The sequence below is a fragment of the Diabrotica virgifera genome, chromosome 2 (assembly GCF_917563875.1).
Source record: "Diabrotica virgifera virgifera chromosome 2, PGI_DIABVI_V3a".
Taxonomy (NCBI): Eukaryota; Metazoa; Arthropoda; class Insecta; order Coleoptera; family Chrysomelidae; genus Diabrotica; species Diabrotica virgifera.
In genome coordinates this window covers 261,324,724-261,350,719 of record NC_065444.1, presented here as the reverse complement: position 1 = coordinate 261,350,719, position 25,996 = coordinate 261,324,724, and the positions used below count along the sequence as shown (strand labels likewise).

Genomic DNA, 25,996 nt, shown 5'->3' with positions numbered 1-25,996 from the left:
ACAAATTGATCAACAAATACAAACTGGTTATGGAGTGTATATTCCTAGCATTGATTTTTCATTTTCATCTAAGTTACCTTCAATTATGAATATATGTTCAGCAGAAATAGTAGCAATTAATAAGGGTATAACTGTGTGCTTAAATAAGGGCATTACTGATTGTATTGTCTTTAGTGATTCTAAAAGCGCTCTACGCTCTGAGCTTCGCTGGTGTCGCTCCTAGCGGATTACTAGTTCAACTTTCACCGGTAATTTTTAAATTTATTATTTAATTGTTATCGCTTAATATTTACAACGCTAAAAAGTAATTAAATTGTAATAGATTTTTTTATGATTTTGCTAATCATTTTGACGTTCTATTGATGAAATATTAATTTCTTACTTCGGATACTTTCACATCGTGTAGATGGCGCTAAGATTAATAGATTAATTTATAATTATATACTACGGAACATTAAAAAAACGTTAATTCAGTATTTAAAACGTAAGTATATTTAAGGTAAAAATATATACAGTCGGAAAAATGAAAGAATACCCATGAACGAACATATAAAACACTCTGTATTTTCCTGTCACCGTGTCACAAAGAAAATTGTCCAGTGCACGGTGACAGGAAAATACAGCGTGTTTTATATGTTCGTTCATGGGTATTCTTTAATTTTTCCTACTGTACCAACTTTGACCAACTAATATTTTTAATAATTAATGTTTTTAATTAATCACTTTGACATTTATGTCAAATTTCCAGTAATCGTTTACAGACTTTTCACTACTGGCGCTCGCGAATACAAAAAAGCTCACAGCGTATACAAAAATTAATTGTCGAGGCCAATTGTATCGGCAGAAACTATAAACTATGCTGGATTCCAGGTCACTCAGGAATAGAGGGCAATGAACATGTGGATAATTTGGCAAACATTGGCAGGTGTCTTAAGATTCCCCATGAGATAAAAATAAACTATACAGAACGTTGGCCAACTCTAAAAGATAATATAAAAAATGAATACAATCATTATTGGAAGTCAAAAGTACAAATTAAAGGAAAATGGTATTCAGAAATACGAGTAACATTTCCAGAAAAACCCTGGTTTCACAAATTCCCATACATAGATAGAAGGCATTTGACAAATATAATAAGAATGAGAACAGGACATTGTTGTATAAGCTCACACTTATATAGATTTAAAGTAAAAGAACATCCTTACTGTGAATGTGAAAAAATTGAGGATCTAGATCATATTCTTCTACAGTGTCCAATAAGAGTATCCAAGCAGTTTAATTTGAGAATCGAACTTACAAGATTAGGAGTACCAAAGAATTCCAATGTTCAAAATATATTGCAACATCTTACCCATGAACAACTACAGGCAGTGATTATTCATTTAAATATTAACAAAATGAATTTATGAATTTAAAATACTTCGACCCGCACTTACGTGCCCCAATATTCCCCTGTTTACTTGGTTTGGTAGAAGAAAGAGAGTAAGAAGAAGAAGAATTTTATTGACGTATTTTAATTAAATAAATACTTACCAAACCAAACACAATATAATATCAAAATAGCCCTAAAAAGAACTGAGTTTATTCAAGTACATACGACTGATTATTAAAATTTATAAACTCTACCGAACCTAACCCAGTTTCCCAGAGATATCAACAGAATGGCTAAAGTCCGAGTTTATTGCACTTCCAAAAAACCAGGAGCAAAAAAAATGCGAAGAATACCGTACGACAAGCCTGATGAGTCATCTAAAATTGTTTCTAAAGGTAATCCATTCGAGAATTTACAAGCTGTGTGAAAGTCAAATTTCGCTCAACCAGTTCGGGTTCATAAATGCTGTTGGTACGAGAGAGGCTTTGTTTTCAATATAAGTCTTATTCCAGAGATGAAGAGACGTCAATTGCGTCGTATATGCATGCCTGGTTGATTACGAAAAGGCGCTTGATCGAGTACAACACGCCAAGATGATGCAAATACTAAAGGAAGCAGGAATTAACAACCAAGATCTGAAAATAATAATTGAACACCTTTACTGGAATCAGACTGCAAACCTCAGAGTTGACGGTGAACACACCGAATATGTGAAAATCATGCGTGGAGTGAGGCAAGGCTGCATTTTGTCCCCCCTAATTTTCAATCTTTACTCTGAAAGAATATTTATCGAAGCTTGATCGCCAACATTAATCACGGATAGGCACATGAAAAAGAAGAATATATTGTACAATTAATGAGACACAAGCTTTTGTGCCTCATCTGTATGATTACTCTCACTGAAAATCCATTTTTCATTCTATATTTCCATGCGAATAATTGGTGCCATTCAAAAAGTTGCCTGGACCCATAACCTGTAGTTTTATTAATTAAACACTTGTCTTTTTATTAAGTATCTTTATTTAGTACTCTACTACCAAAATACATATTCAATTTTATCAACGAGGTGCTTAATTAATCCTCATTACAAAAATCTACATAACCTACATATAAAATCTGACATGTAATGTGATTCCTTGAATATATTTTGTGAATTTCAGTGAAATCACTGATTTTTTTCCTCGTATAAACATTGCGTTGTGTTTTCTGTTATTTTAAATTTTCGTGATATGTATATAATATGTATTATCGATCGTCTTATTCTCTCGAATGGGGGTGTGTGGCGACACGCTTTAATTACTATTTTTAGTTTTATTTTTTAATAACTTTTCTCAAAACGGTCATATAAAATTAACATTTAATATACAAACCGGATGCTAAGAAGTTTTACGAAACGAAATGTATCCCTAACCATATGTTTTTGGTGTGTTCAGTTTAACAAACTGAATTCCCCATAAATTAATTACCTTATCAGACCTTATGTCAATAACGCACTTTGGAAATGCATTCGAAGACGTTTCTTAAAACTACAGAAAGGTTCTGAGCTTTTAAAACGCCAGATGTAGTAATTTATTGCCTTTTCTAGCCATATTGTAAAACCCCAAACATGATGACCGTGTTGTGGTCTCTTCAGTATCGTCACGGCAGGCAGGCAGTTCAGACGCCCCTTCGCTGCCCTCAAACAATAAACAACCCTCTTACGAGAAGAATAAGCAAGCTTTTTAACGAAAAATAAAATAAATATTACTCTCCGTTGTTTACACTTATTTTTAATTGATTCCGTTAATACCCACAATCGGAACACTACAATTGATAATACAGGGAAAAATAGAGAGCAAACGCGGACCCGGAAGAAGAAGATACTCATGGCTTCAAAACTTACGCCAATGGTTTGGACTAACATCGATCGAGTTATTCAGAAACGCCGCAAACAAAATTAAAATTGCTATGATGATAGCCAACGTCCGTAACGGACAAGACACATTGAAGAATTGCACTTTACAAGTCGACGGCGGAAAGGCAGGAACTCATAAGTGGCAAGATGATGATGTTACAGGAGACCAAAAAAACCGTATCTTCTTATGTTGAGTAGTACCGTTTTCTGTAATTTAAACGGTAATCTTAATCTGTAACTGTAATTAACTGTAATCTTAAAGCCGTCCGGAGATTTTCCCAGCTTTAACCGCTGGTTAATAGGTGCCGCTACATTTATTTTAAAGCGAAAACCGAAGAAACTCATTTTATGAAAATTTTTCAGTTACGAGGTCCTGCCTTTCCGCCGTCGAAATGCAACAGAACATCTTGTTCCACAAGAAGTTCGGTAGTGGATGGTCACTTCTGACAGAGCCTCACTTATATCGGTAAAACCGGATAAAAACGGATGTTGAAACCGGAGTTTAGCGATACCCAGAATTGAACCCGTTCTTAGCTTCTACTCGATAGTGTTCACGTCACACAATTATGTACATGTAGTGCTACGACGTTTTTCACCAGTAACCATCCTCGTTTCAAATAACCTTGTAAGAAAACATCAAAACGTGTTTTACACGACTAGCTTTATCTTCTAGTCAACTAATTTATAGACTAGTAAAGTCTTTAATATGGATACAAAAGGTCGGGCTTCGCTATTAGTTATGAGTTTTCGACTCAAACGACGTGCTTCATTATCACGCCTCCGTCTTGCTTCTTTTTTCTCTTCGCTTTCATTTGCGCGCCGTATACGACGGGCTTCAGATTCGCGCGCTCGTCTCGCTTCAGCTTGCTCCTCAGTTTCATTTGCACGCCGAAGACGCCGGGCTTCAGCATCCCGTATACGTCTTGCCAATAGTTGTTCTGTAGTAGCTTTAGGCGGTACTCTACTTCTCGTTGACGCATTGCACGATCTTCTACTTCATTTTGCTTGATGTTTGCTCGACGTTCACGTTTATTTGCTGCAATCTTTGCTCGATCCTCATCAGGTTAGTTCGCCCGACGTCAGGGGCGTCATTTGAAATTTTGATTGGGGGGGGGGGGCAAGCATTATAATATATACAATACATTACATTATACATATGTTGTAATGATGAAAATTGATGTATTTTTTGTAAATTTCAGTCATTTTCAGGGTCAGGAGGATGGCCCTATCAAATGACGCCCTTGAACGACGTTGTTTGGTCGCTTCTAGTCTAGCGGCTTTTCTTTCTTGTTTTCTTTTCTACGAGTTATCTGTAAATTGCGCCGAATGAAAAACAAAAAGAAATCTTTTTCACGTGTCATATCAGAATTATTATCCTACGTTGGCGATCAACATTGCGAAGGTTTCTCGATCTTTTGCAATATGGAATAATAGTCCTGCATTTGATATCTGAGTCCATTCACGAATGTTTTTCAACAAAGAAACTTGTTTCGCAATTAAGGAACGGAAACTTGAATACCTCGGTCATATTATGAGAAATGACAAATATCGTATACAACAATTGATAATACAGGGAAAAATAGAGAGCAAACGTGGACCTGGAAGAAGAAGACACTCATGGCTTCAAAACTTACGTCAATGGTTTGGATTAACATCGATCGAGTTATTCAGAAACGCATCAAACAAAATTAAAATTGCTACGATGATAGCCAACGTCCGCAACAGACAAGGCACATTGAAGAATTTACAAATTGACGGCGGAAAGGCAGGAACTCGTAAGTGGCAAGATGACGAATTTACAGGAGACCAAAAAAACCGAATCATTTTTCATTTAGGGCGTATCGTCTTATGTTGAGCAGTAGCGTTTTCTGTAATTTAAGTCCGTCCGGAGATTTTCCCAGCTTTAACCGCTGGTTAATAGGTGCCGCTACATTTATTTTAAAGCGAAAACCGAAGTAACTCATTTTATGAAAAGTTTTCAGTTACGAGGTCCTGCCTTTCGCCGTCGAAATGCAACAGAACATCTTGTTCCACAAGAAGTTCGGTAATGGATGGTCACTTCTGACAGAGCCTCGCTTATATCGGTAAAACCGGATAAAAACGGATGTTGAAACCGGAGTTTAGAGATACCCAGAATTGAGCCCGTTCTTAGCTTCTATTCGATAGTGTCCACGTCACACAATTATGTACATGTAGTACTACGACATTTTTTACCAGTAACCATCCTCGTTTCAAATAACCTTGTAGCAAAACATCAAAACGTGTTTTACACGGCTAGCTTTATCTTCTAGTCAACTAATTTATAAACTAGTAAAGTCTTTAATATGGATACAAAAGGTCGGGCTTCGCTATTAGTTATGAGTTTTCGACTCAAACGACGTGCGTCATTATCACGCCTCCGTCTTGCTTCTTTTTTCTCTTCGCTTTCATTTGCGCGCCGTATACGACGGGCTTCAGATTCGCGCGCTCGTCTCGCTTCAGCTTGCTCCTCAGTTTCATTTGCACGCCGAAGACGCCGGGCTTCAGCGTCCCGTATACGTCTTGCCAAGATTTGTTCTGTAGTAGCTTGAGCACGTTGCTTTCGGCGATATTCTAGTTCCCGTTGACGCATTGCTTGATCTTGTGCTTCATTTTGCTTGATGATTGCTCGACGTTCACGTTTATATGCAGCCATCTTTGCTCGATCCTCATCAGATTGGTTCGCCCGACGTCGTCTAGCCCCTTCTTTTGCCGCAAGAAGTCTAGCTGCTTTTCTTTCCTCTTCGTTTTCGTACTTTTTTGGGGGCCCCTTTCTTTTCTTCAAGTTATCTGTAAATTTGAAATTTATTATTACATACTGCCATCTGTTATCATATTTAGAAAGTTTTAGCTGGACGTATTCTGCGTTTGTGACTGTATTGTTAATAAGAGCTTTCAGCTATTAATAACAGTTAATGTGTGTGGCAGTGGCGGCTCGTGATTTTTTCAATAGGGGAGGCTATACCTAACTGTAAATTATCTAGACAAATTTGCACTAGCAAAAAAAAATTCGCCAAAAAATCTAATTCAAGGCCCCATTTTTTTGACCATTTTTTATTTACATTTTATAATATCACCATAATTCATAATTATTTCATATCATACCATTTTAAAAATAGTATAATTGTAAAAGTGTATTACCAAAGTTTGTGTCGTTTATTTGTTAACAATTATATCTCTGTAAGTAGACATGCATATCAAAATAAATACAGATTTGAAGTTTTGCAGTCCATACAGGTTGAAGGTTTACATTGTTTAAGATACTCAACTGAATTTTTGTAATTCTAAAAGCGGCTTACTCTGCGAATGCAAAAACAAGGTAAATTACCGATATTTTGCTTTGCATTACAGATATCGGAAAAAGTTATTTAAACAAGTTGTTCCAAATATTATTCTAATCCCACATACCAAATTTCATCACAAAATTCGCATTTTTAGTTTTTTCATTATTTGTAGTCAGGCTCCTAAAATCCGCAGAGGAGGCTGCTGGCCGAAAAATATCACTTGCCCGATCTCCGGGCAGCGTGTGCGTTAAGCGATGTGCAGCTCTAAGGAGACCGGGTCTCCTTAAACCATCCTTAAACGCTGCTGGGCTACGCGGAGCATTAGCAAGTGAGATTTTCCGGCCAGCAGCCTTCTCTGCGATTTTAGGATCCCGACTACAAATAATAAAAAAACTAAGAGTGCGAATTTTGTGCTGAAATTTGGTATGTGGGGTTAGAATATTATTTGGAACAACTTGTTCAAATAACTTTTTGCGATATCTCTAATGCGAAGCAAAATAGCAAAGTAAACAAAACAGTGTAGCTTGTGTAAAAAATTTATGGGGGGGCTAAGCCTCCCTTACCGCCACTGGTGTGTGAGGGATTTTAAGGATCTTAAAGACTTAAGGATCATTTCAAACCTGTACCAAGAACAAAAGGCTAAAATCAGAATAAAAAGTAAAACATCTGAAAAAATCAATATCGAGAAGGGAGTAAGATAGGGATGTGTTCTGTCACCTTTGATGTTCAACGTTTACTCTGAGAAAATATGTAAGAAAGTTTTGGAAGGCACCTCGGATGGTATAATTATAAACGGACAATGTATAAATAAATACGCTGATGACACGGTCATTCTGGCTGATAATGCTGAAGCACTGCAACGCCTAATTTACCGAGTAACGACATCCTGTAGAGAATTTGGAATGAAATTTAATACAAAAAAGACAAAAACGATGGTCATCCGCAAGCACCAAAACAGAAGGGCGAAGGTCAATGTCAACGGAGCAGATCTGGAAAGAGTAACAAGAATAACGTACCTTGGAAGTAATCTTGATGAAACTTGGGACCACTCACTAGATATAAGAACACGCCTGGAAAAGGCACATACACTGTCTCAGGCACAAAATGCAAAAAGTTCTATGCAAGCGCCAGTTAGGTATCTCATTGAGAACTAGAATACTAAAGTGAGAAAGAACTAGAATACTACGAAAACATAGGTTTTCTCTCTATGGTGTTGAAGCCTGGACAATGACAGAAGCAACACAAAAAAGAATTAAAGCATTCGAACTCTGGTGTTACCGTAAAATTCTCAGAATATCCTACATGAGCCATACGATAAATACTAAAGTCTTGCGGAGGATGAATAAGGAAAAAGAACTTATGCTTAGAATAAAAGAACGGAAAACACAATCTTTTGGTCACATCGTAAGAAATCAAAAGTATGAACTGTTCCAACTTATAACCGTAAGCAAAATCATTAGCAAATGGGGACCAGGAAGAAGACGCAACTCTTCGCCTTAAAAACCTACGACAATGGGCGAATATGACCTCCATAAAACTATTCAGGGCGGCTGCAAATAAAATTAAATGGGCAAATGTAATGGCCAACGTTCTTAAGGATAAGGTACCGTAAGAAGAAGAAGAAGGGATTATAAAAAGGGGAACATTGCTAATATTGAAAATTACAGACTTGTAAGCCACAATTGTAAGTCACACTTATACAAATTGTTATCGATAATAACAACCAATAACGGGGTTAAGAAAAGGCTGATCACCTACAAACCAGCAGAAAATTTATTGAAAAAAACACAGGATACAATGTACTCTTACATGTGGTCCATAAGTCCATGAAACTTAGTCGTCGTTTCTGTCAGCCCTGACGGATGATCGAATAGACTCATAATATTAGACTTATTAAAAACATGTACGAACAGACCATATTCCACATCAAAATTAATGCAGATGGAAATGAAAAAATGTGAATATGGTCGTACGTCAAACAATAAGGCTAGCACGCAATTTTTCCGGTGTTGCCATATTTTAAATTTGAAAAAATATATAGCGAATAATAAGACTTTCTTATGCCATTCCTATTATTACAGCGAGCATTTCATTGGCTGGAGGTAGTGACGAATATATATGACGGCCATTATTATATTTGGTGAGATGGTAAATGGTAACTGACGTCTGTCATAATATTGGAGGTTAAATATAATGCCTAATTGTTGTTTTCAAATTACATTTTATTTATTTGTTAGTTTATATTTTAACAGTTTATTTTTTAAACCACTTCACTTTCTCTTCATTGTCCTTGATTGATCGATAAGGTTCGTAATAGTCGTGTTGTATGGTAGCTTTAGATAGGTGTTAATTTTAAAACATGTTGCAGGCTAAATGGGCACAGCTCCCAAAGGCCATAAAAGAAGAAGAAAAAAAGATAAACAAACAAAAATCTTACATAAACTTCTATAGGACAACATGACTTTGACACTTATATTACAGATAACATATACACTTTGTTTCACACTCGTAAAGACAAAGAGAAACAGAATAGCAGGTAGCTGCTGTGGTAAATACATATGTTTTTAAAGTTGTACTTCTTTAGGCACGAGGGTAAATTTTTATTTTACTGGGCGCATGCTCACACCGACAGTATGGTATAAACGTTATACGGGATCTGATTGGGTGTTAAAAGCATCTGTCAATAATTCTAGCGTGCTATGTACTAAGAGTATAAGTCATAAAACAGATTTTTCGGGATTCTTCTATATTTTGAATTATATAATTAATAAAGTATTACCAAAGTAGAAATTAAAATAGTTAATTACTAATTTATTAATCATATTTCGTCACCATTTTCATATTTAGTTGTAATAGTTATTTCATCAGTGGTAAAAAATACTTTGAAAAGTTCTAAAAAATTTTTTCATTTTTGACTTATACTGTTAATACATAGCACTCTAGAATTGTTCAATATGGAGATTTTGGATAAACAAATTAATGTTGTGTATATTAGTTTTTATTGTTGTGATGGCAGAGAAAAAAGCAAGTTTATAATGTAGTGACTTTTTAAATAGTTTTTAAAAGCGACAGGTACGTAATAATTGTAAATGTTTCAGTATTCTAATAAAAAATTTCATAGGTAGATACCTACCTATTTGGAAAATTTAAATAGAACCTACCAAAATAGAATATAATGCTTTGATTTGTAATGCTATATGTTTTGTTGTATTTTGATATTTCTTTCAATTCTAAATAATTTCAATTCAACATCAAAATAATTTGGTTAAATTCAGAACCGTCAAAAGTTTAATCCGTTTAGTTAGCTGATCTTCGCACACGATGACACATGGTCTCCGTGGGTAAAAGTTCAAGGTGAATGAATTTCAATACTAACTGCGCTGATAAGCGGGTTCGAATCCCAATGGAAACTTTTATTTTTTTATTTTTTTTTATACATTTTATGATTGTAAGTTTATTTATTATATAATTTTTTTTTCAGAAAATACGTATTTAGTTAAAATTTTTTCCTACATTGTTCAGAAATCATTCGTGGCATTTTTCAATGTGTTTGTTTGTGTGTGTTTTATTCTTTTATTTTAATTTTTGGCACTGTTTTAATAAAAAATTTTGAGAAGTAGTAAGTATTAAAATTAGTTTAATATTTAAATAAAATATAAATAAACTGTTTAAAGTATATTAATTTCGTTGAAATCATATATAGAAGTATAACTTCTTACGTGCGTACAAAGTACACACACACATTCTTTTTTTATTTAGCAAAGCGCTTTCCTGCTAAACTTGACGGTAGCGAAAAAACTAACATACGAGGAAAAAATTGTTGAATTTGTTTGCCGTCAAGTTTGTAGCGGTGGGTTATGATGTCATTAAATCTATGACGTGCATGCCTAATTGTTTGACTTTTAGTTTACCTTTAGACAAGGTGATACTTTTTCACCAAAGTTGTTCACCTTATCATTGGAAAATGTATTTTTAAGGGTCGATTTCTCATACCTGCGTTAATCTATAGTTCAGTTAACTACGGTTAAACCGTGAACGTCGGTTTATTTGGAAATGTAATTCTCATTGTCGGTTCAAGTTCTACAGCTTTCGAGAAATGCCAATAGATGGAGAACGGTAAAACCATCACCATTTTGTATGACTTTTTTATGCTGTTTCTGAATAAAGTTAAATTTAAGTATTAATAGTCAAACAGTCATTTTAATAATTATTAATAAATCTAATAAACATCTAATCTAAAAAGGATGGCAACGTGGCATTAGATAGAAAACAAAGTGTTTTAATTTTCGCCTGCATTTTACCCGATTTTCGCGTGGTGCAGCGAACATTGAATGCTGAGTGAGTGAAAAAGGTAAGGTATAAACTGTGCCCTACCTAATGCAAAAATAATATAAGTAAAAACGGTAAAAAATAGGATAAAATACTAAACGGACAAATAAAAGTGAGGTTAACAGCTAACAGATAAGCTTATAAACACTGGCGAACGCTGGTCAAATTTCAAGCGGTGTTGCCGGATTTAAAAAAAATAGAAACACCTGCCGAAAAACAAAAGCAATTTTGGTGCGTGGATAATTGGGCATACCTCCTCGTGGTTGAAACGGGTGTGCCCAGTTAACGCTACGTACAAAATGGCTGAGAACGAGTATAGTGTGGACGAAAAGACAAGAAAAAGAGGAGATGAATCGGAAGATGAGGCAGACGATAGCAGAAGTAAAAAAGTACATCGGTCGCCTGGGAATGATAGGCAACTAGAAAAAATATTGGAGAGCCTAAATATTATCACAATGGAAATAAGGGAACTAAGAGAAGAGCAAAAAGAGTACAGAGCGGAAATGAAGGAACTCAGACAAGAAAATGAAAAGCTGAAACAGGAAAACAGAGAAACCCAACAAAAAGTGGAAGAATTGGAAAATAAAATAGACAGAATGGAAAAGGACAAAAGACGAAATAATATAATACTGCAGGGAGTAGATATGGATACCTACGATCAAAACATAACAAAAGATAACGTCCAAGATTTTTTATGCAATGCACTAAAAGTTGAGACAAAAATAAAAAGCGCAAGAAAAATTGGAAGTAAATCCTGCTTGATTGAGCTCGAAAATGCAACGGACAAAGAAGAAATTATGAAAAATAAAGGCAAATTGAGAGACATAAAGGGAAAAGAAATATATATTAATGACGACATGGACAAAAATGAACGGATGATACAGGGTAAAATCAGAACGAAGGCAAAAGAGGCTAAATTGGAAGGAAAAAACGTCAAGGTAGGATTTCAAAAAATAAAAATAAATGAGGAGGTATGGACATGGAATAAACATCAGCAACAACTCTTAAAAATAGAAAACCAAAACAGAAACCAAAAAAACTAAACGACGTAAATGAAACGGTAGCAACAACGGCAATGGACAAGGAGACGATTGGGATTAAAAACAAGAAAATGAAAACTAATTTGGGAACATGGAACGTAAGAGGCACTTATGAAACGGGAAAACTTAAAGAATTAATTAGAGAAACAAAAAGATATGAAATAGATATATTAGCTTTACAAGAAACAAAACAATTAGACACAGAAATAGTAGAAATAGATGATATAGTATTTTTTAAAAGTGGGGGGAATAACAGATTGCTAGGAACAGGCTTTATCATACAGAAAAGATGGAAAACCAGAGTGATGAATTTCAAGCCGATATCAGATAGAATGTGCACAATCAGGTTAAAAGGGAATCAACGAAACATAAGCATAATAAATGTACATGCACCAATAGAAGACGCCACCAAAGAAGACAAAGATGCATACTATGAGCAACTAGAGAGAGAATATGACAGATTACCAGCATTTGATATCAAAATAGTAATGGGAGACTGCAATGCTAAAGTGGGAAAAGAGGATATATATGAAAATATAACAGGAAAATACAGTAAACACGATGTATCAAATGATAATGGTCAACGAATTATAGGTTTTGCCACAGAAAGACAAATGGTAATAAAAAGCACATACCAACGCAGAAAAGATATACATAAAGGAACGTGGATTTCCCCTGACAAAAGGACAATAAATCAAATAGACCACATATTAATAGAGAAGAAGCACGCCCATAATATAATAAATATAAAAAGTATGAGAGGAGCGGAATGTGACTCAGATCACTTTTTGGTAAGAGCAGCCTATAGAATAAATGCTAATATAAAGAAAGACAATCAAAGGGACAAAGAAATCAAAAAACAATTCAACACAGCAATACTAAAAGATAATATGACACAGAAGAAGTACGAACAACAAATAACCAGCAGACTAAACGAAGAACCAGAAACACTAGACCCGGAAGAAAAGTGGGAAAGCATAAAAGAAGCAGTTTTAAACACCAGTAAAGAAATATTAATTAAAGGTAATAGAAAACAAAAAGCAAAAGAATGGTATGATGAGGAATGTCAAAAAATAGCAGAAGAAATTAGAAAAATAAGAATAAAAAACTTAAGAAATAATAGTGACATTAGCACACAAGAATATAGAGAATTGAAGAGAATTATGAAGAGAACATGCAGAAATAAAAAAAGAAAATACAACGAAGAAAAACTCAAAGTGATAGAGGAAAAATTCCAAAAAAAGGAAATAAGATCCTTTTACCAGGAAACAAGAAAAATGGAAAGGGGATATCAGAAACATAACCCATATATGAAAAATGAGGAAGGAATATTAATAAATGAACCCGGGGAAATAATGAGAAATTGGCAAACGTATTTTACACAACTTTTAAACAAAAACGAAGAAGAAAGGGGAACAATCCAGGAAATTGAAGATGACCATATAGTAATAGAAACACCTACGAGGGAGGAAATAGAAAATGAAATAAGAGGGCTAAAAAACAATAAAAGCCCAGGAATAACGGAAATATCGGCGGAAATGATAAAGGCAGGAGGAAAAAGACTACACAAGGAGATACATAGCCTGATAAAAAGTATATGGGAAACAGAAAGAATGCCAGGAGAATGGACCAGGGCAAGGATATGCCCCATACATAAAAAAGGTGATAAAATGAGATGTGAAAATTATAGAGGTATCGCGTTGCTAGAAGTCGTGTACAAAATATTGACAAACATCTTAAGAAAAAAGCTGAATCAATACACGGAAAAGATATTGGGCGAATATCAGGCAGGATTCAGAAGTAATAGGTCGACGACAGACCAAATATTTGCGTTAAAAGAAATCCAAACTACGTGCTACGAACATAAAATAGCAGTATACGTCCTGTTCGTCGACTTTAAACAGGCCTATGATACGGTAAAGCGGCAACAGATGTACGCACTAATGAAAGAAATGGGCATACCAAGTAGTGTTGCCCAAGTGCAAGACCAAGACGAGACTTAGAGAGTCTTGGTCTTGGTCTTGCGACAATACACCTGGTCTTGGTCTTGGTCTTGGTATTGCGCTCCAGGTCTTGGTCTTGGTCTTGGTCTTGCAGCAAGAGTCTTGCAAGTCTCGCAGTTGCCCATTAGCCTATTACATATCTTAGAACTAGAACAACGTAACAGAGTAGGTCAATTTTAAGCTTTAATATCACAGCCGTAGTAAAGACCAACCAAATTAATAAATATCTAAACAACTGACACCGGGTGGGGTTTGAACCTACGATCTAAGCGATCCGTGTCTATATTCCAACTAACCAAAGTTTATTAGGAACTTACGTATTTTTTCGAGTATTTGCCATTGACAATGTGTGATTTGAAAAGAATTCAATTCAGTGACAGATGTGCACAATATGAAGGGTCAGAGGGAAAAAGGATGAATGTAAATTTTTGGTCATTTTGAGATTGTTGTGCAATCTGTTAGCTTAGAAAGGGTACTATCAACCTATGAATGGACAAGGGGACATAAATATGATAATCGTCTTAAATCACGTCACAAGATTGGACGCAAGGGGTAAAAACAATGAATATGTAACTTTATTTCTCATTTTACCGAAAATGCTTGCAGATAGACATTCATCGTTCTTTCCCCTGGCCCTTCATATGTTAACGCCAATTCTCATTTTGGTACCGAATACCAAACCGAGAATAATACACTTCTCCAAGAAATTAAGGCACCTCCTTAAAAATGGAATGGGTCATTTTTGATGTCTCGAATTTCCTAAACCTGTTGTCTGATTTAAGTGATTTTTTTAATATTATATAGCCTTATTCGTTAACAATATCGCTGTAATAATATTGTTGCTAGAAGTTAAATTGTCGTTGTATAGGTACCCGATATAATCGGTTCGCTAAACTCAGACACAACTAGCTAGTGATTTTAGTAAGTAATTTTGCCAGTTTGGTAATATTGGCAAAAAAATAATTACTAAATATTTACTAATTACTCAATAGTTAGTAATTTTGCCAATTTTGGCGAAATTGGCCAAAAACAAAAAAATTACCTACTAAAATCACTAGCCAGTTGTGTCTGAGTTTAGCGAACCGACTTTAACTTATCGGTACTAATGAGTGTACCAATCAAACTGTGTTTTTTTCTCAAAGTAAGCATCATCCTGTGGAATATTCTAGCATTTATAAAATACTGAAATTAAGACCCAATTACAGTCTGATATTTTTTTAACATTTTGTTTTTTCATTCGCTTATGTTGGATAACAGTAAAGTTAGGTATTTTAACAACTAGCCATGTTTTTTATCAACACAGGGTGTTTTTAAATAAGTATGGTAAATTTTAAGGGGTAATTCTAAACAAACGGGTCATGTTACCCGTATGCGCGCCAATGGTGAATATTAAATTCTTAATTGTATGTCAAAAATGCGTAATAACTACCTCTTAAAACCCACCAAATTTCATTTGCATATCTCAACCGGTTTTAGAGCAATAAATCGTCAGTTTGTAAGAAAAATTTTAACACCCCCTATTTCGGAAACGAAGCATTTGCGAACATACACTTATAAAGCTGTCAAATTATTTTTCGGGCAGAATTACCCCTTAAAATTTGCCATACTTATTTAAAAACACCCTGTATTGATGAATAACATCGCTAGTTAAAAAAGTACCTAACTTTTTATTATCCAACATAAGCGAATGAATCAAAAAAACAAAATGTTAAGAAAATATGAGGCTATAGTTGGGTTTTAATTTCAATATTTTATAAATGCTAGAATATTTCACAGGGTGATGCGAACTTTGAGAAAAAAAAAATACAGTTTGATTGGTAGTGTCCAATGACAAATTTACCTGTATAGAAACAATATTATTACAGCGATATTTATACAGAACAAGGCTATATTATTATCAAACATTAAAATCAAATAAATAAAAAATCAAATTATCAACCACTTAAATCGAACAAGTTTAGAAAATTCGAAAGACCAAAAATGACCCGTTTCTTGGAATAGTGTATAGCAACCAAAGAGCATAACAAAAGAACAGTGAGTCGATTGATAAAACAAATGACTAGTTTAATTTAACTACCTACAGAAAAAACTGCTATGACTGTCCTTTTGTTTTCCATGTATTTCACTGTAAATATTTCTTTGTTGAATGCCTCGTAGACTAAATATTTGGGTATGTATTTGGTTACACGGTATAGACGGCACGGCATTATCTGTTATAGTCTGTCTCCTATCGTAATCACACTCAGCAGAAAAAATATACATACATAATAGTTTTATTATTCTATATATCGATATGATTTTTATGTGTTTAAATTCCTACAAAACTAATTAAGGAAAAAAATTAACTACTTATTGTAGGTATATTTTTTATCAGCATATGACATATTTTTAAAAAGTTTCGATACATTGTAGGTCTGGATCCCGCGTATGGAAAAAAATTGATTAATAGCAAGCTGAAAATTTGTTAATAGCTTAACGGTGTCTAGTCGGATAAACTTTGATATATGGGAACACTGGAACAGGGGCAGTTTTAATTGTGGAACAGGTTAAAAATTTGGAACGGTCAGACCACGAAAACGGCACATTTTATTTTGTCCGACAGAATAGACTTAAACTCTCCGAACAGAGATTAAACTCTCGTGCAAAAATCAGACTGCTATTTATCACCTATCATAATTCCTGTCATTTGACATATTCTACATGTTCCACTCATTAAAACGCTCATTTGGTGATAAATAGCAGTCTGATTTTTGCATGAGAGTTTAATCTCTGTTCGGAGAGTTTAAGTCTGTTCTGTCGGACAAAATACATGTGCCGTTTTCGTGTTCTGACCGTTAAAAATTTTTAACCTGTTCCACAATTAAAACTTCCCCTGTTCCAGTGTTCCCATATATCAAAGTTTGTCCGACTAGACACCTTTAAGCTCTTAACAAATTTTCAGCTTGCTATTAATCAACTTTTTTTCATACACGAGATCCAGACCTATTAATTTATGAATGGAGGGCGGCTAATCTCAAAACCTGGACAATTAATTTCAGAGCGAAGAATGTATGTTTGTTTATGGTATTATCCGTAAGGCGCATAAGTCCAATTTTACAAATTTTTTTGCTTCTCATAGAGTGCCTACCTAAGAATATACCCGAACTAATATACTTCATAACAGACCCTCAGTTCTAATTGCAAGACGCAAGAGTCTTGCAGGCTTAGTCTTGTTCTTGCTCAAATCTTGCACGGTAAGTCTTGGTCTTGGTCTTGCTCAAATTAGGCGGTCTTGGTCTTGGTCTTGGTCTTGCGAAAACGCAAGAACAAGACCAAGACTGCAAGACCAAGACTGATTTTGGGCAACACTAATACCAAGTAAAATCGTCAGGATGGTAAAGATGACTATGGATAACTCCACAAACGAAATAGCATGGAAGGGACATAAATCAAATAATTTTGAAACAAAGGAAGGATTAAGACAAGGAGACCCACTATCAACGACTCTTTTTAATGTAATACTGGAAGGAATAATCAGGAAAAGTAAAATAAGCACACAGGAAACGATTTTTAAAAATGGCCACCAATGTATTGCATTCGCAGATGATCTAACATTATTATCGACAAGTAAGAAAGAGCTAACAAAATTAATGAGCAATATAATAAAACAAGCCAAACCTTTTGGTCTTCTCATAAATAAGGAAAAGACAAAATACATGATAATGGGAGAAACAGATAAAGAAAATGAAGACAATTTCACATTGGAGATAGAAGGAGAAAATGTATGCGCATTTAAAAGAGTTTCAGAATTTACATACCTGGGTGTAAAAGTAGATGAAAAGGGACATGGGGAAGGGGAAATAAAAGCAAGAATAGCAAAAGCAAACAAAAAGTATGGAGCATTGCGTCCATTAATGAAATCCAAAGATGTGTCAAGAAAAACAAAAATAAGAATCTACAAAACAGTTATCAGACCTACAGCTACATATGCATGTGAAACATGGGTGCTTAAAAAATCAGAAATAGACCTTTTAGAAAGATGGGAGAGGAAAATACAACAGCAATATATGGAGGCGTGAAAATAGACGGTCAATGGAGAAGAAGAAATAATAAGGAACTTGAAGAACTATATAATGAACCAAAAATAACGACGGCAATCAAAGCACAGAGAATCCGATACTTAGGACACATAGAAAGAATGGGAAAGGCGAGAATGCCAAAAATGGTTCTATTACGTAAGCCAATACAAAAAAGAAGAATAGGAAGACCAAGAAGGAGATGGAAGGACAGCGTATATGAAGACTTAAAACAAAGTAATATTGTAAACTGGAAAGAAAAAGCTTTGGACAGAAAACAATGGAAGGAAGTGGTGAAGAAATGTATGGAAAGACTATAATGTTAAGTGTAGTATTAAGTGTTTTATACAAACAAATCAGTCTGTTTCGGTTCCTCAAATTGATAAGACGTGCGATACTTAAAATCTAATTAAAGAAATCGGTGTTTTCACCTCGTAATTAAAAAACTAGTTATTCATATTAAAGTACACATATCGATATTAAAAAAGTGAAATCTAAGTGGTTTTAAATCATGAGCGTTAATAGCGGGGGTGGACAACCCCCCGATAAAGATGAGTTAGAGTGTGCAATGGATGTGTCCCGTCCGGATCATCCAGCTTCGCCAGTGCCGGATCTTCCAGCTTCTCCAGTGGAGGAATTTAGAGGATTCCAAAATCCCAATTCACAGATAAGTACTGTTAATGATTCTGATAATGTTTCCGGGAAAAATGTAGACGTAAATACGGTCATTAAAAATATTAATCAATATTCTTCTAAAGATAATGCTCCATTTTTTGTTTATGTTCAAAGTAAAACAGGGAGAATAGGGAATCTCCATAGGGTAGCTACCTCTAGACTGATTATTAATTCTGTTCCAGAAATTAAACAGGACATAGCTAACATATCAATAATAGGAGCTAATAAAATAAAGGTCGAATTAACTTCTTATACAAGCGCAAATAAATTATTAACAGCACAGACCTTAAAAGATAAATACGATACATACATCCCAATGTTTTTTACACATGTAAGGGGGGTCGTAAGACAAATAGACTTAGAATTATCGGAACAGGAATTAAAAGAAATTATTAAACCGAAATTGGGCAACAATTTTGAAGTAAGTCACGTAAAAAGAATTTCACGTAAAAATGACCAAAATGAAATTGTTCCAACAACTACTATTATAGTTACATTTAGAGGTCAACTTTTACCCACAAAGGTAATAATAGAAAAAATGGTGTATGATGTCGAAAAATACGTGCCAAGAATAATAATTCAGTGCCTGAATTGTTTAAGATTTGGGCACGTCAGTCTGCAATGTAGATCAAAAGAACGTTGTAAAAACTGTGGAGAAGATCATAAGGCAGAAAGCTGCCAAAAAAATGAACCAATATGCATTTATTGTAAAGAAAAGCATTGCGCTACTGATAAAAAAAATTGTTCAGAATTTATTAGACAGAAGAATATAAAAAGAACTATGGTATATGAAAACCTATCATACGCCGAGGCGTCTTCTAAGCATGAAACAAGTTTTTCAAGTGTAGCAAAAAATAACACAAATTCTAACCGTTATACTGTTACTTTAAAAAGAAGGAGGTTAGCTATGTCCCCAGAGATCGATGAAACATTCGAAAAACGTAAAGAAATAATTTCAAATCCAAAAACTTTAACAGAACCTGTTTTCAATAAGTTTAAAAATATACCAAATTATAATAATGGTTGTGATGACTCTAACACGGTAAATAAACAGATAAAAACTTGCGAATCATTATTAAACCTTATCAAAGATATTTTAACTTTTTCAAATGTAGAAATTAAAAATAGTACACTTATTGAAAACATAAAAGACAGTATAACGCAAATTTTATCTGACTATGAGTAACTTAAATATACTGCAATGGAATGCTAGATCAATTTTGTGTAATAAAGGTCACTTTGAAAAATACATTTTCGACAATAAAATTAATGTAGTTTTGCTTTCGGAAACTTGGTTAAAGAAATCTTCACATTTTTTTGTTAATAATTTTAATATATTTAGACAGGACCGTAATGACAATTTTGGAGGAGTTGCAATCTTATTAAGAAAATACTTTACCTTTTTTCCTAAGCCAAAATTTACTCCGATAAAGGATGTCGAATGTGTGTCGGTATCAGTTTCAATAAATAAAAATATAAAAATCCATCTATACTCTATATATGCCAAACCAAAACTAAACATTAGAGAAACAGATTGGGTTACCTTTTTTGATAGCTTAGAAAAGCCATTTTTGGTAGGAGGAGATTTCAATTGTCATCATACTGCATGGGGAAATAGTTATTCAGACATAGCGGGTTCAAGTCTTCTCGGTGCTATAGAGGAGTGTAACTTAAATTATTTAAATACAGGAAGCGAAACATTAATACCTAGATTTGGAAGTAATAACAAATCTGCTATAGATATTACAATATGCTCTAGAGATATAACTTTAAATTGTGATTGGAAAACTGATATTACACCATTAGGTACTTCCAATCATTTTCCTGTTCTAATTGAAACACATTTTAATACTACTAAATTATCCTTTAAGTGTAAAAACCAAGTTAATTTAAATAAAGCTGACTGGTCTTTTTTCTCTCAGATAGTAGATGAACAATTAGATGGAAGTAATAACGAAAGGTCATATAAAAGTTTTATAGAGTCAATAAATCATGCTACAAAACTAGCAATCCCACAGAAGAGAACAGAGATCAAATCAGAATTTAGCAAAGTTTGGTGGAATCAGAGATGTGCAAATGCTATTAAATGTCAACAAGAAGCTTTTTTGCTTTATAAAAGGCAGTCAAATTTAACTAACTATTTAAAATATAAAAATTCAGTAGCAGTAGCCAAAAAAATAATATTACAAAGCAAAAAAGATTCTTGGCAAGATTTTTGCAAACAACTTAACAGAAACACACCAATAAAAGATATATGGAAGTATATAAAGAAAATAAAAAATACATTTAATCCCCCAAGAAATAGGATCCAAATAGGTGAGTGGGTAGAAACATTCTTTAATAAAATTGCTCCAAGTTGGGTGGAAACAAATATTCGGCCGACTATTTCACTAAGCACGGATGATATAGATAGTGAATTTTCAAGTATGGAAATAAAACAAAGCCTTAAAACAAACAATAACACAGCACCTGGAGTTGATAACATTTATTATAAAATGCTCGCTAGTTTGTCAGAATCAAGTATTGAAATTTTTCGCAACATAATTAACTCAATATGGAATCGGGCAGAATTTCCAACAAGCTGGAAGGAATATAAAGCAATCCCAATTCTGAAACCAAATAGAGATGCGGAAGATCCAGAGTCATATAGAGCAATTTCTCTAGCTTCTTGTGTATTAAAAACTGTAGAAAGAATGATCAAAGTCAGACTAGTTCATTGGCTCGAAAATAATAAAAAATTACCTAAATTACAGTTTGGCTTCAGAAGAGGATGCTCAACTATTGAAAATATCGGCAACCTAGTAAGTGATATAAATATCGCCTTTACTAATAACAACTCCGTTCCAGCAATTTTCGTAGACATAGAATCAGCATATGATAACGTCATATTAGACATTCTCTATGAAAAAATGGAAAAAATGGGAATCTCCCAATCTTTGACCTCACGTATAAGATTACTATATTCCGATAGGTCAGTGTCAATAAATATAAATGATGAAACATTGGGACCTAAAACGACCAATATTGGGTTACCACAAGGAAGTATACTAAGCCCTGTACTATACTTAATATATACAGCAGATCTGGAAAGTAAAATTAAATGTAGTGAGACCGTTTCTATACTACAATTTGCCGATGACATTTGTATATATTCCCCATGCCAGTATATTGAAGAAGGGTGCAAAAAATTAAATATAGCCTATAAGAACCTTAATAAATGGTGCAATGAAAATGGCCTAAAAATTTCCAGGAAAAAAACAGAAGTCTGCATTTTTACGAGGAAAAGAAAACACATTCCAACAGAAATAACATTGGATACAACAAAGTATAGTGTACGGGCATCTGTAAAATACCTAGGAATGTATCTGGATAAAAAAATGACATGGAAAAACCACATAGATTATTTAATCAAGAAAACTGAAAAAGGAATTAACATCTTACGGTCAGTGTGTGGAACAAAATGGGGATCAGATCCAAACGTAGCAATCCTTTTGTACAAATCCTACATTAGGTCAATACTGGATTATGGTAGTTTCTTCTATGACCAAGCTTCCAAAAGTCAACTAGAAAAAATAGATCACGTAGTAAATAAGTGTCTAAGGCTATGCCTAGGGGCTTTAAAAAGTACACCAATTGATTGCTTATTTGCCGAAGTAGCAGAAACTCCACTAAAATATCGCCGAAAGATTTTAGCTTCCAATTTTATAGCTAAATTAAGTTCTAAAAATAGCAACTTAGTCCAAAAAATCAATATACTGTTTACATCGGATCTTACCCATAGTTATTGGAAGTTGAAAAAAAGTTTAACTATTACTGAGTCATATTATGTAATAAATAACGTAATAGAAGAAATATACTCTTCAGATATAGATCCATTATATAGCATAAATATTTATAACATCCATCCAATTAACTGTGTTTTTCTCCAAGACTATTCAAAATTTCACCCAAGGATTAGACAATACATATTTGAGGAGGATTTAGAAAAGTATCTTCCCAGATGTCAATATATATTCACGGATGCATCAAAGAACAACAAGAAAGTAGGTTGCGCTATATTTGATCCACATAAAAATCATAAAAAATCCTTTAAATTAAATGAAAAGCTTACAATATATACTGCAGAATTAATAGCCATATTAGAAGCTCTCCTGTATATAAGTAATATGAAAATTACAGCAGAATCATTTGCAATTTGTTCTGATAGTAAAAGTGCTATTATGAAAATAAAAAATATCCACCAAGTCAGTAGTAATTATATTTTGACTACTATAATTATTAAACTTCAAGAATTACAAACAAAAAAAATCAATGTATCATTAGTTTGGATTAAAGGACATTGTGGAATAAAAGAGAATGAAGAAGTGGACGAAGATGCTAAGAAAGGAAGTAGAACTGGAGAGCTTTTAAGTTATAAATGTCCCCACAGTGAAATTGCCTGCCACGTAAAACCCATAATACTAGCCGAATGGAGAGAAATGTATAGTAACAGTCCAAAGGGAAAATTTTATAAAAACATAGTTACCAAGCCTCCTGGCCAGTCTTGGTTCTCAAGACTGTCGGGAAGCAAGCGGTTTTTCTCTGTTTTGTGCAGGTTAAGGTTCAACCATGTTTTAACTCCCCAGTACAAATATAAAATAAAATTGAGTGATTCTCCTAATTGTTCATGTGGAGAAGAAGGTACAGCGGAGCACATGATCCTAGGCTGTTCTAGAATAATAAACGAGGTTAAATTATTAAATGAAGAAATGGCCAAAATACCCAAAATCACCAGACCATATAACCTAACTCAACTATTAAGAGCAGAAGATTTCAATGTTTATCAAATTTTGTACAAACATATTTTATGTATTAGATTAAGTTTATAACCTATGTTTTTTTTTTCCTTTCGTGTTAAGCCCTACGCCTATCCGAGGTCCACCTGTCTCGTCTAAATGCTCTGATCGACCCCTGAGCGTCAAATTGTGTCCTAGTCTAATATCCCAAATTATATTGAAAAAGACAATGAAAAATAAAAAAAAAATATATCAAAAAAAATATATATATATAAAAAAAAAAAAAATAAAAAAAAAAATAAATAAATAAAAAAAAATACATAAAAAAATGATAAAAAAAAATCAAAATGAAAAGAAATAATTCCAAATAAAAACAAAAATCGTTGAAAATTAGATATAGGTATATAAAATAGTTCTTTGTAAAATTGGAGCAGGATTGTGATTGGATACATACCTGAACAAATCAGTAGAAAGCAGGAAGCACTCCTTTGGAGCTTCCGCATAAATAATACAAATAATCCCAAAAAGGTAGGATGGCGAATGGACATTGACTCCGAAGCCAATAATGCTCAAACACACACACACACATACAAACAAATGTAATATTGTATATATTATAGTAGTATAGGATATAGCATTATATATAAATATGTAATATTAATTGTAAGGAAAAATTAAATCTTTCAGCCCTAGGCCTTCACGGCCTGTTGAGCTTAATAAATAATAAAAATAAACATAAAAATAATGTTATCGTTTATCGTTATGCTTAATATGCGTCTCATGATAAGTTGCAATAATACCACGCATGCGTAATCCGTGAAATCATCTGAACTGGGTTCTGATTGTTTTGAACGGCCGAATTTCACCGTTCAAGAAAGGTTCAAGCTGAACGTAGTTAAACTGCCATCGGTTGAACGTGAATTGAGAAAGACGATTTTGACTTTAAACTGACGTTCACTAGAAGTTCAGGTTAAACTGGAGTTGAACTCAATATGAGAAATCGGCCCTAAATATCTGTATTGGAAGGAAAAGGTTTAAATATTGATGGTATACGTCTGAGTAATTTGAGGTTTGTGGATGACGTAAGATTATTTAGTATAACTATCAAGGAAGTAGAAGAAATGTTAAAAGAACTAAACGAGCAGTCAAATAAAATAGGTCTAAGAATGGAGCTATATGTTAGCAATTGTTAAAATTGTATGTAAGAGTTATAGTACGGGATCTGAATATAGGTCGACCTGCACCCATCTGCTTGCCGGATGAAACATTTTTTTTTATTAAATTTCATACATAGACAAATATTTCTAGCATGGTTCCCTATCAAAATCGTGTCATAGGGGGAACCGTAGGGGTTGAAATTAATATTTCAAGCACATTTTTTTTGAAATTATGGTAGAATTGTTTTATTATTAAATTAAATTTAGTATATAAATCATATCGATGGTTAAGAGCGCAGATATAGTATGTCCAAATATCTTAATTGTTGAGGAGAACGTTTTGAAGTTTTCGCGTTACTTTTTGTTTGATACTGCTGATATACCGATATATCATAATGTTTGGGTAATAAGTTCGGGTATCATTATTAGCTTAATGTAGATATTTTTTAAAATATTATGTATTATTGGGTTAAAAAATATTTTTTTTGAAAATGTGTATGGACATACAACATAAGGGTTGTAACCGCATGTTACTGCATGTCCGGTCAAATACTATTTACAGCCAGTAAGCTGTTTGATCGTGTGAGCACTAATATTGTATGTCCCAAAACATACTATGTTTGTGCACTTCCAAACGGACATAAAATATCTGTGCAAGTTGGTTTTTAGTACAAATGGGAAATACTATATTTTGGCAAGGCCGTTTAACCCATTTACAATCATTCTGGACTTATAATAATTATGCAGAACATGCATATGGCCCTACTGAATATTTTTATAATGTTATCTTAAAATCAGCAAAAAGTGGACATACTATATCTGTGCTCTTAACCATCGATATACATATTTAGTACAATTCATAGATTGTTCAAGAAAAGATTCAAGGAGAAATATTAAAAAATAAGCCAACGGTGACAAATTTTTAAAAACACCTCAAAATATAATGAATTTTGCGGTGGACATCAGAACTCATCACTGGATCATGGTAAACAAAAAATTCAAAAATATTTTATTAGCTCATGAGTTTCTCGAGGAAACGCTGTCAAGTTTTTTTATTTTTATCGCATTTTGACTTTTGATATCACTCAGAAGTCAAAGCAACGAATTTTTTTGCAAAAAAAGAGGAAAATCAACATATTTATTATTGTTAAACAAAAATAAGCATAAAACAAAAAATACCTCAACAGCGTTACCTCAAGGAATGTCTAAAGAAAATATACAAAATTCCAGGTGGGTAGGTCAAGTAGTTTTTGAGTTACAATGTCTACAGCCTACAATGTCTACAGGTAGGGAGATCGTGTTCAATTTCCCTACCTTCGACTCGCTTTGCATTAAGTTCGCGCCAGCACGCTTGAACGTAGTGAACAACGGTCAACAGCTGTTCTCATTTTCTT

General features: G+C 33.7%; 1 protein-coding gene across 3 annotated transcripts in view; it reads right to left on the bottom strand.

Annotated features, from left to right (window-relative positions):
* Positions 1-2,369: 2,369 nt before the first annotated feature.
* The window catches only part of LOC126880601 (S-antigen protein), a 46,459-nt gene continuing 22,832 nt past the window's right edge, over positions 2,370-25,996 (bottom strand). For all 3 annotated transcript variants that reach the window (XM_050644581.1, XM_050644578.1, XM_050644579.1), the window contains exon 4: positions 2,370-6,074. In XM_050644581.1, coding sequence (XP_050500538.1) covers positions 5,554-6,074 — 521 coding nt within the window. In that variant the 3' untranslated portion in view covers positions 2,370-5,553. The remainder of the gene's footprint in view (positions 6,075-25,996) is intronic.